This window comes from Echiichthys vipera, assembly GCF_963691815.1.
Source record: "Echiichthys vipera genome assembly, chromosome: 18".
Lineage (NCBI taxonomy): Eukaryota > Metazoa > Chordata > Actinopteri > Perciformes > Trachinidae > Echiichthys > Echiichthys vipera.
In genome coordinates this window covers 13,051,370-13,065,271 of record NC_139843.1, presented here as the reverse complement: position 1 = coordinate 13,065,271, position 13,902 = coordinate 13,051,370, and the positions used below count along the sequence as shown (strand labels likewise).

Here is a 13,902-nt window from a genome sequence, read left to right as displayed (position 1 = left end):
TATCAGCGTGACAGGACCCTGAGGGCTGATGCACAAACCTTTTGCCCCTTGCAGGTCAAACCCTGACCCCTTCCTCCGTGCAACCTCCGCCCTGATCGCCCTCACAACACCGTCCAGAATTTCTCACTCTGCCCTCAGGCCTCCACTCGGACCAAGAGGCACCCGAGCTGTTTGTAGACCTCGAGCATGGGTGACAAACCTGCAGCACAAGCCGCCAGTATTCACGAGGTAAACAGACAGGAAATGGTACCTGTAAATATTTTAGGACAGTTTATGTGTTTATGTGACAGTGTAAGAGAATAATTTCATGTTTTGTGGGTATGCCTTGAAAGTTTAAATAAAGTGAATTCAATTAAACTGAACTAAACTGAATTTATTTGATTTACTTGCTGCTTCTTAGCTATATGTAAGAAAAGCTTTGTTATTTCAGGGCCAGTCATTGCTCACATGTATGTCAAACTGGTAGAACTGGGACATATACAGTAGTAGCATTTGAAAAATTAAAAATGACATCTTCATTATATCTGAAATGCGAAACTGACAACATTACTCGCACCTTTCAATCAGTTAGCATTTAATTTTAGTATCATAGCTACAATAATGATCATAATCTCATCTCATCTCATTATCAACCGCTTATCTGGGGTCGGGTCGTGGGGGCAGCAGCTTTAGCAGGGGACCCCAAACTTCCCTTTCCCGGGCCACATTAACCAGCTCTAACTGAGGGATCCTGAGGCGTTCCCAGGCCAATGTAACACTAATAATAATAATATTAATAATAATAATACCATAAGTCTAAATTAAGAATAGAGTCATTTATCATAGAGTTTACAATAGTCTTGACCTCTGCCAGGGACATCAGGGACATCAGATTCATCGGTTTCACCAGTTTCATTTTATTTTACAGAAACAGGAGTAGAAAGTTCAGTATGGTTCAATACGATAGTTCAAGGTAGAAAAATACTGCCATAAAAGTTCTGAAATACATGATGCAAGGTCAGGAGGGGTGGGATGGAGCTATGGCTGTTTATGTACACAGTGTACTGTATGTTATGGTATATTTTATTGCATAATCACAGTGATTTTCTCTCTGCCTCTGCTGCTGCAATTTTGACCATTATTTATTTATCTTATGTGTGTGTGTGTGTGTGTGTGAGGGGGGGGGGGGGGGGGGTAGAGCCCAAAACACAGTAGAGCCCAAACCAGTCGACTCTAGCTCTGCATTGGACTTGCAAGGTTAGGGCAGATTTAAAACAGCAGGGGGCTTGTTAGACCATTTTCAACCCATGAAATGCATAATAAACTTGGTTAAAGAAAAGCCAATATTAACACCCGCACTGATTTGTTTCATCACAGTACAGTCATATCATTTAGTTTACAGATTTAAAAAAAACACATTAGGTGTGCAGTACCCCTTTAAGTGAGTGGGTTAGATACTAGATAAAGTGCTGCCCCCTGTTGCAAAAATAAAAACATTGCAAGTTAAAATGTCCCTACTGATTTTTGCCACATAAGAAACAAAAACTCACTTTTTGAAATATAGGACCTTTAATATTTCCTGTTCAGGAAAACCAAACCATGAGGTATTGTTGTCTGATGTAAAATCAGAAACATAATTAAGCATCCAAACATATGGACCACCAAATACAGACATGCATGAGTGATTGCTCCTCCACCAAGACAAAAAAAACCAACAACCCCCACCCAGCAACGTATGGTGGCAACCAGCTGTCAGCTCATTAGAGACGGAAAAGGTTGGGGATCAAAGTCACCATTTGATGACACTTTACAGCTGAATGGGTTCAGCTGGCTCCAGATACACAAAAAGAAGGGTGGGAGCTGGGAGGAGACTGAAGGGGAGGCTGATCGGAAATTACAGAAGGAGGAAATGACCCAGGATGATGAGGACTGTGGTGCTGGAGGTGATGATATCACTCTCATTGTACTGTAAACCCAATTTCAGAAGCTGTTATTGAGCAAGAAAGTCCGCTTTCACCGTAACAATCACAAGGTTTTGTACAAAAAGGTATTAAATGGAGAGATGCACATGGCGTTTGTTCATTGTCTCTCAAAATCAAAGTGTTTACTGCAATATATTTAAAAAAAAATGACATAACCAATCCCCTTTTATTTCCTCTTAAATAGCGTTATGGTTTGAAAAACCATCTTCTGCCACACAATATTATGTAGGCTACTGTATCACCCTGTTGTTGTTCCAACTAAGGTATGTGATATTTAACAAGGATACATGTTTTTATGGCTGCACCATTTCATTAGTTTTTAATATGTCCTCAAAATTCACTCATTCACATATGAGGTATCTTTGGACACTTTGGGATGTTGACAAGAACTTTAAATGAAGTTCTGTGGGTTCGAATAATAATGTAGCGAATAAGTTAATTAAGCATGATAAGTTTTTGATATTTGATCTATTCAATAGGATACAAAATGCATAGTACATATTTAGCACTTGACTATTACACTAAATGTATGCCAGTGTAGTATATTTATGAAGCCTATTGTTAATATATTAACAGCGTAGCTCAATGTTGTAAAGATGCTTTATGCTCATATATTGCTCTTTCTTTGAGACTATGTACAGTATATAGCTGTGTGAATTATGTACTGTATTTAACTGTAAATGTGTGATAAGTGACGAGTATGTGAAGCTTTATAATTATATTGAGTTATTGTAAATAATGATTTGATGAGAATAATTAAGGAGTTGGATCAAATAACATTATACCCCTTTGTTTTCACACATGTAGATGAAGGAAAATTGCTAATGAAATGAATTATGTCATGGCTTTCCCTTTCTTTAAATTCTATTTTGTTGGATATATCTTTAACAACTGCTGTTGTGTGTTTTTTTTATTCTATTTTGTTGGATATATCTTTAACAACTGCTGTTGTGTGTTTTTTTTATTCTATTTTGTTGGATACGTCTTTAACAACTGCTGTTGTGTGTTTTTTTGTTGTGTGTTTTTATTCTATTTTGTTGGATATTTCTTCCACAACTGCTGTTGTCTTTGTTTTTTCTTTTATACCTTCTCTTATTTTACATGCTCGAAATGGATAACTCCATACAAAAATACAAAGTGCACATGTCAGTCAAACCACTGAGCTGATTCGTCACGCTCAGAGTACATGATGATCCAGTGACGTCACGATTAGGTCCAAAAGTAGGCGGAGAGAGAGAGAGAGAGAGAGAGAGAGAGAGAGAGAGAGAGAGAGAGAGAGAGAGAGAGAGAGAGAGAGAGAGAGAGGTATCAGATGTAGCCCAGTCTTCTGTGTATAATAAGAGTAATAATAAAAACAACACTGCATGTCCCGGTGTACCTGATGTCTGCAGCTGCGTCTCCTCCGCCGTAGACAAGTGGCCACCGCTGCCGGTGTTGTCGACGGCTCTGGTGCGGGCAGCAGCATCCTCCCCTCTGGTGTCCAGGAGTGGATGAGGAGGGCCGGTGGCCGACAGGGAGGGGTCTTTTGATTTCAGGGCTGCCTCCTCCTGGATGCAGCCCGGCTGTGTGCAGGCAGCGATGGCCATGGGAGAGAAAGCGTCGGTGCGGAACGTGGCTGTGGAGCGAAAGAACCTCATCACCGTCTGCAGGTCAGTGCGTTTGACTGCCCCTGATGTGTTCTTTATATCTGTGGTAAGTGGACTTGTGGTTATACTGTGTCAGTTTGATCAGAACAAATTGCTGCTGTTTTTTTACTCTCACCCTATAATATATAGACATATTTTGAGATGCAGGCTTGAGTCATCCTCATAATAAGTCATTTTAATGAACGCCGGGCCTGTACAGACATGACGCCTGTGCATTAACGAGCTTCCTTTACAGATAGTGTTTATTTCTAACAATCCACGGACAGACTGGCCTCTCTGTGTGAGTTTAGCAGAGTCATCTTTGTCACTGCGATTTATTATCTCCCCGCTGATGGCGTGGTTGCTATGACGACAACCTTTCCCGGGGCAAGGACTAAGTGACACCCCAGGGACCCTGTGCATAGAGGCAGTATTAGGTCTGCACATTATAAGTGGACTTTGAGGGGGTTTTGGATGGAGGTTTGCACTTAAATGCTCTTTGCCAGAACTTAAAACACACACACAGATATAAACATACTGTAAATGCATGCGTGCTATTGACCAACAGTGAGGCCTACACTAATGTAAAGACAACACATAAACAAACTCAGTGTTTACATGCATTTATTCTCTGAGAAAGATTCAACTTCTGTCAGAGATGCTGTCTCTTGAGTCTGTTTTCAAATGTAAAAAGAACAAAAAACAAGTTACAGATATTGGAAAAACTGCTATGTTTTTATAATAATGATGATGGATCAAATGATGCGTATCAAAGGAGTCACTCAAAGTGATGATTAACCTACAAAGACTCCGCCTCAGTTCTGTGCAGCCTTTTAGCATCTTTACGCTCATTGTTTTTGGTAAATTGACTTATTATTTTATATAGCGCCTTTCTAGTCTTCTGACTACTCAGGGCGCTTTCACACGACTTGTCACATTCACCCATTCACACAGACATTCACACAGATGGCAGTGGACATCTACATACCATCTAATCTAACACACATTTACACACTTCGACATGTGGACCGGGGGAGCTGGAGATCGAACCCCCGATCTTTCAAATGGAGGAAGCCAGCTTTACTGATTTGGTTCACTCCCACTGCTCATAGTGTGTTTTTGGTTTTAAAAAGACTCTATGCTTCCTGCTCAGCACGAAACAGCAAACACACACAGTTAGCCACTAGCTAGTCAGCATAATGGAGCATTTAGCAGCTAAAGTATTTCCCTCAGGAGTTGGTGGAGAGAGCTAAAAGGAGAGTATATTTGACTTCATTTTGTCAACTCAAAATCCATGCTAATGTTTTGTATCTGCTGGATGTGTAAATAGGCAGTTGTTTGCTAACAATTTTTTAAAAGGTAATGAATATAAATTTTATTTTCACGTCTTGTTTCTCCCTAAGTGGCCAAAAAACCCGACTAGTTATGAAACAGGTGCAGTGTGAAGTGTCAATTAGGTTCACAACCTAATCTTTTCAAGCACCAATTATCAACGTTAGAACCCTTTAAGAAATATTGCCATAACGCTGCCATATTTCATAGTGAATGTGTAAACATGATGTCTAAAGCCTGAATCCATGGCTGCGCCCTCTGCCAAGATTCAAGTCATCGATGATGAAATCAAAGTTCAGACATCAAATAACTCATGTCTGTTTCACTGGAGTCACATGTCCGGTCTTACATTTAGTTCTTACTGAGTTATTAAACAAACATAGGTACAGAGCTGCACCTCTGCTGAGCCACTGAGCAGCTTATCTAGGTCATGTCACGTCCCTGCTGCCTGTAATACAGTGAAATCACGGGGGATTGTGCTCGTTTTGAGGATAGTCCAATTATTGTCCAGTATCTGGCCGCGGTCAGGACAGCTGAATGAGACATTGTTGCCTCTGAAACAATGGGGAGTGAAATCACTTGCCTCAATGGCCTGTGTTAGGGAAAGCATTGTCTTACGGACACATAAAAAAACTGACAGTGTGTGTATGTAAAATGCTCTGATAGGTTTTACTGTTATGTTAAAATATCAGAAATGGTGTCGGTCCATCTACTGCAGAGGTCATGTCGATCAGGGTTTCTGTGCTCCGTATGGCCAGTGTCTCCTTGTGACCGGACAAACAATTTGGCAGGTGCAGCAAATAGACCTGCTGAATTATTTAGTCTCCATGAACGCATGGAGTGGTCATTTCAGCGGAAGGATAATGCTGTCTAAAATCAACAGCATGGGGGTTTATAGGGTCTGTGGGTGTATATGTTATGGTAGGAGGACATTAAACCCTTAATTACGCATGTACCTTGTTACACTGGCATCCATTAGTTAGCCTACTATTAAATATTTAACCATTTTAGCAAATTAGGGATGGCAATGGTCACTTGGCCGAAATATCTCTACAACTATGGATTACCCCAAATCTGATACAAACTGTCATGGTGCTCAAAATTTAATTTTAGACTTTTAATGACATTTTCCTCAGCTGCACTTTGTGTTTAGCACCAATTAGCGAATTTTATCTTGCTAACATACTAAACTAATAGGTGGAGATGGTAAACATTACACCTGCTTAATATCTATGTGTAATTATAAGCTTATTAGCATGCAGATGTTAACATTTAACTCAAAGCACCGAAGGCCTTAGTAGCTAAGTCAGCTGCAGCCCACGGCCTCAGAGCCGTTAGCTAGCCACTGTAGACTTGTCTTAAGACCTTTAACACGTGGCAGGAGTTAGCTTCTTTCTGCCAGAGCTCTTTTTAGCTTTAGGAAAAGATCATCATCTGGGTTCTCTCTGGCAGAAAGCCCCGAAGGCTAACTTCTCCCATGTTCTTTTTACATTGAAATTAGAATGAGGCTCGTCACATTAGCTCAGTAGAAAAAGTACAAAAATAAAATTGCGCTTATCCCAATAAAGGCTGCACACTTTGTGTTAGCATGGATAGCAAAATGACTATGACTCAGACTACCGACCAGGATCTGATATCAGCCACAATTCACTTACATTCCCCCTTAATTTATCTTTTTTTTTTATTTAAAAGAAGATGGGGCCATAACATAACTTTTTTTTACAGATCCATTGCAAATAATTTCTCCTGACAGTATTATGCTTTATCACAAGAGCAGGCATCCTTAAAAGTCTGAAGGTATTACTGTACATTAGACTAGATAAATTAAATCTGTCCAGTTACAAGTGAAACAAGTTGTCAGAGCTTCCTGAAAGCGCTCCATAAACATCTTCCTCACAATAAATGGGTGTGTCAGCCGGAAATAGGATACTACAGCATGACTGTGCACAGATCTGCATCAACAAACATATGTGATTAACAATCTTGTGTATTTAATCTGAAGTTTTGATGCAGTTGCTTTTGTTATCATTGACTTTGTTTTAAAATCCACAATTTAATATTCTTTACATTTTATGTGAGTTCTTTTTTTATTATCCTGTAGAGATTTCAAAAAGTGTAACTATAGTTTGATCTGTGAGGTGTTCCTCCCACGGTAAACTGAAACAAAGAAAGCAGTAATCCATTCATCTGTTCCCTGACTAATCTATTCCCACGATGTCTTTATTACTGGCAACCAAAGTCTTTTGTTTAAAACTTCTCTTTCTCTTTCTGTCTCTCTAGGTTTTCAGTTAAGACGCTGTTAGAGAAATACACAGCCGAGCCGATAGATGATTCCTCAGAGGAGTTCATCAATTTTGCAGCCATCCTTGAACACATCCTCAGTCACCGTTTCAAAGGTAATGAACTTTACGGAGGAATTTGTGAGGGATAGACAAAAGAATAAAGAAAGAATAAATTAAAGCGTCAAACCAAAAAGAGCATTTTGAAAATGTTCAAATGTCACTTTTGATTATGAATAGAAAGTCATTTTGTCATCAAAAAGTTAAAACATGTAATGGAGAAGTGCTTTGTCTTTAAATATTAGGTAGAATCAATTGAATTCAGCTATAAATACTGAAATTATGAAGTCAAGTCTGAATATTGTCATGTCTCCGCATTAGTATTCGTTCTGAAATTTAAAAAAAAGATATAGTAGCATCTAAAAAGGCAAACATTGCTGTATTGAGATGCATACACTGTGGGTTTCTCCCTCAGCAACACCTGCTCCCTATTTCTGTGGAGTCTCTCGTACTGTAACTGCAGCCGTTGGCCTAGGACTCCATCCTCTGTTCACTGAAATAAATACACTTTATATGAGTCAACGGCTCAGTTCAACAATTAACATATCAAAATGCCTCCAAAGAAATATTAATGGTACACACTCTTCTTAGGCTCTGGCAGCTGGTTTGATGGCCAGAGGAGTTACTGGGACTACATTCGTCTGGCCTGCGCTAAAGTCCCCAACAGCTGCATCAGCAGCATCGAGAGCATGGAGAACATCAGTACCTCACGGGCCAAGGCAAGTCCCTTATACACTTACACTAATAATCATAACAGAAATCTGAAGGGATATGCAGTAACGTGAAACAGATACCATCTTTATTCAGTCACTTATTGCGGTGGTGGTGAAGATTTTTTTGGTAAAATGTGTTTTATTGTACAGTAAGAAATAAAAGTTGATTTCTTAAACTTTTTTGCGACTCCTTCAGGGCCGAGCCTGGATGAGAGTGGCCCTGATGGAGAAGAGGCTGTCTGAATACATGGCTACTGCTCTGAGGGATAGCAGATCGACCAGGTTGGAAGCGCCATACACACCTAACTGTACAGTAGGGAGGGTCACGATATGAGATTTGGATATCATGATTATTGTTAGAGGAAATATCAATGTTTTGGTCCTGCATATAAAACATCTCAGTACACTTTATATTGAAAGGTTTCAGCACTTATTGAACTGAAGTTACATCCAGGTAACTACTGCACATTCTACAAGATTCAGAAATTAAACAGTAACAGTTTGTGAACGTCTCCAGCTGAGTTTAAACTGTTTTGGCCCAGCTTGGTAACTTTACATACGCTAGTTACGTTTTTTTATGACTTGAGCATAAAGGGGTGGATGATTATCGTGAAGACGTTAAAACATATTTCAAGGTGTTGGCAGTCACTTTTAGACGGTGCGCTTTGCAAATTGGATAGCCATCTTCAACAACCCCCTTGTGATTTTGCAGATACCCAAAAATGCTCCTTCTTTTGGCGAATACAAGGCTTGAATTTCAGTTTCCTCTGACATTTTCACTGCTCCTCTACACACACGCACACACACACACACACACACACACACACAGACACACACGTGTCACAAGAGGAGGTTTCAGAGCCCACACAAACACAAAAATGTAGGAATCAGGACACCATAGATATCGTAGCTTCAACCATTCTTACATTTATGGAACCATGAAGTTATGACCCTACTGTTCAGTATTACCGCCCGGCTAGCTCAGTCGGGAGAGCATGAGACTCTTAATCTCAGGGTCGTGGGTTCGAGCCCCACGTTGGGCGACCAACATTTGGTCAGTCCACAGGTGACTTGGCTGGGAACCATAGGGTCACTTTAAGTCCCTGTGTGGACCATGTATGGAGCGTGAACTGGTGGCTGGAGAGGTGCCAGTTCATGTCCTGGGCACTGCAGAGGTGCTGTTGAGAACCCCCCAACTCGGGCCCCTCGCTCTAACATCTCTCCTTAATCGCATGTATAGGTCCTGGTTGTGCATGTGTGTATTTCGGGCCTGTGTGTGTAACATGTATAATAATAAGAGTTAAAATTAAATTTCCCCGTGTGGGATAAAAATAAAGTAATTCTTCTTCTTAGTATTGCCCTATCCCTTCTAGAACCATGTTCCCACCTGCATGTTTTTGTCTCTAGGAAGTTCTATGCAGAAGGATCCATCGTGTTAAGAGAGGAAGCCACAGTCCTAACAGGGATGCTCATAGGTCTCGGAGCCATAGACTTTAGGTGAGGAGACCTTTATGCTGTGATCATTAACCATGAAACTGGTGATTTTACATTGGTATGTGTAGTTGTTCTCTCTTATGTATATGTTGTTTCTCCTCCATAGTTTCTGTCTAAAAGGTGAGGCGTTGGATGGAAAATCTTCCGCCGTGATTGACTACACACCATACTTGAAATTCACACAAAGGTGAAAACAAGCTTTGTCAATCTCCTCATACTTTAAATACTTTAAAAGCCATTACATTTTGACACTGAGCGGGCGCTTGATAACGTCAAATTTGACTGCTTCCGTTGTAGCTATGATTACCTGAGTGATGATGACGATCGACAAAGTGTCGACAGCAGCACAAGCGACGACAGCGTCCCCGACCACCCCTACATCCCCCTGGTCACTGACGAGGAGAGCTGGAGCACAAAGTGTCGCAAGATGGAGCAGAGGTTCAAGATCGTCAATGCTCAAAAGGTGCGCAGCCATCGTTTTGTTCGGAAATACACAAGATGGGTTGAGAAAAATTGGGCTCACTGTAAAAAAACAAAAAACTAATTCTATAATGAACACAACATGGTGGACACTGTCTAATATGAGTATCCAAGGGTGGATATTTCCTTTCACTCAGTGTGGATATGCGTTGTCAGGGTTACCTGGAGGAGCTTGTGCGCCTGCGTGAGTCCCAGCTGAAGAACACAGAAACAGAAAACAAGAGGCTAAAGGCCCGACTGGAGGAGCTGCAGAGCCACAGCGCACAGGAGAAGAAGGAACTGGAGGCCATAGTCCTGGAGCTTCAGGAGCAGCTGTGAGTGAGGATAATGTCTCGTTTTTCATCCAAACATTACTCGCCAAGATTTGAACAGGGTTTAAATCTGATTTTCCATCCTTAAAACCTTTAAATGTAATAATTAGTTTAGTTGAAGGTTTTTACTTGTCCGTACCAGAGGCCTGGGTTAGCTTTAGTTTGCTTTGTAGTGATGTAATTTTATTTAATTGTTTGTCAGAACAAGCTTGATTCCATGTGACTCCAACCACCTGGCCAAAAACCTTTCAATCCCATTGGTCAACCAGTGGCCGATGCTCCAGCCATACAACAACCAAGACGATATCAAGTTGTTCCGCAGGTTTGTGTTGTAGATGATTTCATGCACTCAGGATGTGGCATGCAATATGGCCTTTTCTGGCTTCTTTAAGTTATCATTTGAATTGTATGTACACATACATTATAAACATGTAGCATACATAACTAACAGTATATGTGCCACTCCTAAATGATGTTGCATGTATCACATATATATGTTTGCACATTTTTTTTCTTATATTTGCCAGTCACGATGTGGAGCCATTTTTAGGCAGCACACTGCTTATCAGCACATCTTTAAACCGAAGCAGTTTAAAGAAAACAAACGGTGAATTTGGCAGGAAACGAATTGTGAGGCGGAAAATGACCCATTGTTAAATTAAATAACAAAACGTCAAACCCTTTTATATTAATTTTGGGATTCCATTAATCTTTAATATATAATTTAAGGATAGAAAATATTAAATAGAATTTTTCTGAAGTTTTTTATTATTTCTTTAAAGTCCATAAATTAATTTGTTCCAAATAGGTTTATTTAAACCTTGCAACCATAGATGCACTAACAATCAATTTCACCATCGATTAACCTGCCAATTCTTTTCTAAATGAATCATTATGTCCATGAAATGTTGTAAAACAGTGAAAAATGCCCATTATAATTCCCTAGAGCCCAAGAGGATGTCCTCAAATTGCTTGTTTTATGTGATAAACTGTTCCAAAGATATTCAATTTACTATATTACATGCCAAAGAAAAACATTACATCCAAACATTTGAGAAGCTGAAACCAACAAACAATTGCGAGTTTTGCTTGAAAAATGACTATTAATTGATTACCAAAATGATTGCCCATACATGTTCATTTGAATGTGTGATCAACTACTCGATTAATCATTTCAGCTCTAATAGTAACTTCAAATATCTTGAATTTTTCCACTGGTATACTCCAGTGTCCATAACAACACATAACAAAACAACAGAAATATATCTGCATACTCGTAATCCAACAATAAACTCTAGAAATGTAATAATACATGCCAACTTTTTTACCATAGTTGTCATGCCTGCCTGTAAGCTCTCTGTTGTATTGTTAACACATTGTATTTAACTTCTTTATTTGTCCTGCTGTCGACCTGCAGGAGGAGTTTTCCCAGCACAGAGCTGCTGTCAGTGGAGATCAGCCTGGATTCAGACTCCCAGAGGACTGAGGGGAAACAGAATGGAGGAGCCTGGTGCACAGGTGACATATTACACAGTCACACGCTGTGTTGTTGTAAGATAATAAGTGAGTAAGCCTGTGAATGTTCTCATTTGTCCAGGTCATCGTTATCCCCAAAGTAATTTCAGTCAAAAGCAACTGGACTTGGTTATTTATCTAACATAGTCCAGTTGCTTTTGACTGAAATTGCTTTGGAAATAAGTGAGTAAACACAACCACACACTTGAATTGACCCTCCCTTTGTATGTCTGTCCCACGCCTCCAGAAAAGGACTACACCCCCTCCATGATGGGCCTGTGTGGGTCCTTGGCCTCCATCCCGAGCTGCAAGTCTCTGGCTAGCCTCAAGTCCAGCGAATGCCTGGTCAACATCAGCACAGAGAACAGTCCTGCCCTTTCTCCCAGCTAGGGGGCGCCAAAGAAACACTGCCAACCACTGAACTGACACTGAGACAATTCAGATACAAAAAGACTACTTTTTGGTAGGCGGACAAATGTTCTCTTTGATAGCCCTCACGTTACCTTTACACTCTGAGCCCAGCAAGGTCTCAACTTACACCTTTTAAAGCGTTGGTGAAAGAGTAGCCTTCCTGTCGACTGGGGCTGTCCAAGATGCAGGAATAGCTGCTGTACTGCCAGACGGCCTCCTGCAGTTTCACTGTCTTTCATTGTCTCAACATGATTAAGCCTCCTGGAATGCAAACAGCTTGTCCGAGCTTGACCTCTCCTACGTTACGATGCTTGATTTTGTGCAATTACAGTCATATCTCTACGGTCACAGTCATCAAAACTCACTTTATGTCCCATATGTCTGTGTCTTATCAGTCTGCCAGTGTATCTTATTCTGCCTCTTGCATAATACTGGCAGTGTAGGGGGGATGAGCTGTTATAACCATTAAGAGAACGGAAACCATTTTTTGCCATATTATATTACACTATTATCAGTTAAAGTGGCCAGGGGGTTTTCTGATGAAGATTATTTGGAAACTAACAGAAGCAGCTTTATGATGTTATGATAAACGACAGTTTAGGCCTTATTCAATCATACAGTATAGACACAGATTGTAGGATGTGACACTAATGACCTGTCAGGCTACACAGGTTTGCAGAGCCACTACAATGTGAACATAAAAAACAGACATAATATATATTGCATAAAGTACATCGTGACTATGCAGAGTGAACGTCTTAATTGTCTTTTTCTACAAACCTGGTTTGATAGAGTAGTTTGACCAGGAGAGAAATAGTGAATGTGTAAATTGCGTGTGTGTCATTTGTTTTTGTTCTCTGTTCTTTATATGTTTTGATTTACTTTCATGGCATACTTACGTGTATCATTTATCATCATGTAAATTGCAGTCTCATGCAGTGTTGTTGAGAGTTGAGATACATTGTGTCATTTAAAACTGCAATAAAACTGCCTTTTTTTGAAACATTAAATGCTGGTATGCAATTGATGTGTACTTTGTTTTTTGTTCTAGAGATGGCAAATGTTTGTCCAGGACTTATATTTTAGGTTTATGTTGTATGTATAACTAATAACATTTGCATCAGCCTCAGGTGCACTCTGTGTTAGTGTTAATTAGCAAATGTTAGCATGCTAACATGCTAAACTAAGATGAACGATTATACTTGCAAAACATCTCTATGTTCAGAACGGATTCTAGGCTTGTGTTTAGTTTTGTAAGATGGTGGTAAGGGCTATCTTCGCTGTTTAGTTAGCAAAAAAAGAAGGGAGAGTGATGCATCAAGTGCAGTTTGAATGGTAAACATCTGTTCAGCCACTATGGAGATATCACTGTCTTAAGTCAAGAAAACTTTCTGGCCCAAAAATGTATATGGTTTCAAGGAATAGCTATAAGCTATTAGCTCTGGGATGGGGGACTGACATACATGTACGTACAACAAAAATACATTTGTCTTAGGGAAAACACTAAACTCTTTGCAAGGCACCCTAATGAGTCATATGTATAGGATATTGAACTGAGGAACAAAGAACCCTGGGAACACAGAAATGCTCCAGTTGTGAAGAATATTAGTATGATTATGTTAGCATGTAGCTCGAGCACAGCCTCGTGGAGCTTTTGGCTAGACTCAAAGTGTTGTTTATACACAAATGGTTCATGAATGACCTCCACATTTCCATTCAAC

The 13,902-nt window shown here is 40.0% G+C and overlaps 1 protein-coding gene across 1 annotated transcript; it reads left to right on the top strand.

Moving 5' to 3' along the window:
• Positions 1-3,512: 3,512 nt before the first annotated feature.
• On the top strand, positions 3,513-12,160 carry rundc3ab (RUN domain containing 3Ab; the record flags this gene model as incomplete). Its single annotated transcript, XM_083932421.1, has 11 exons — positions 3,513-3,610; positions 7,199-7,314; positions 7,849-7,976; positions 8,167-8,252; positions 9,378-9,467; positions 9,571-9,651; positions 9,762-9,927; positions 10,101-10,258; positions 10,458-10,577; positions 11,673-11,773; positions 12,018-12,160. The coding sequence occupies 11 exons, from the start codon at positions 3,513-3,515 to the stop codon at positions 12,158-12,160; spliced, it is 1,287 nt and encodes a 428-aa protein (XP_083788547.1).
• Between the last annotated feature and the right edge of the window lie 1,742 nt (positions 12,161-13,902).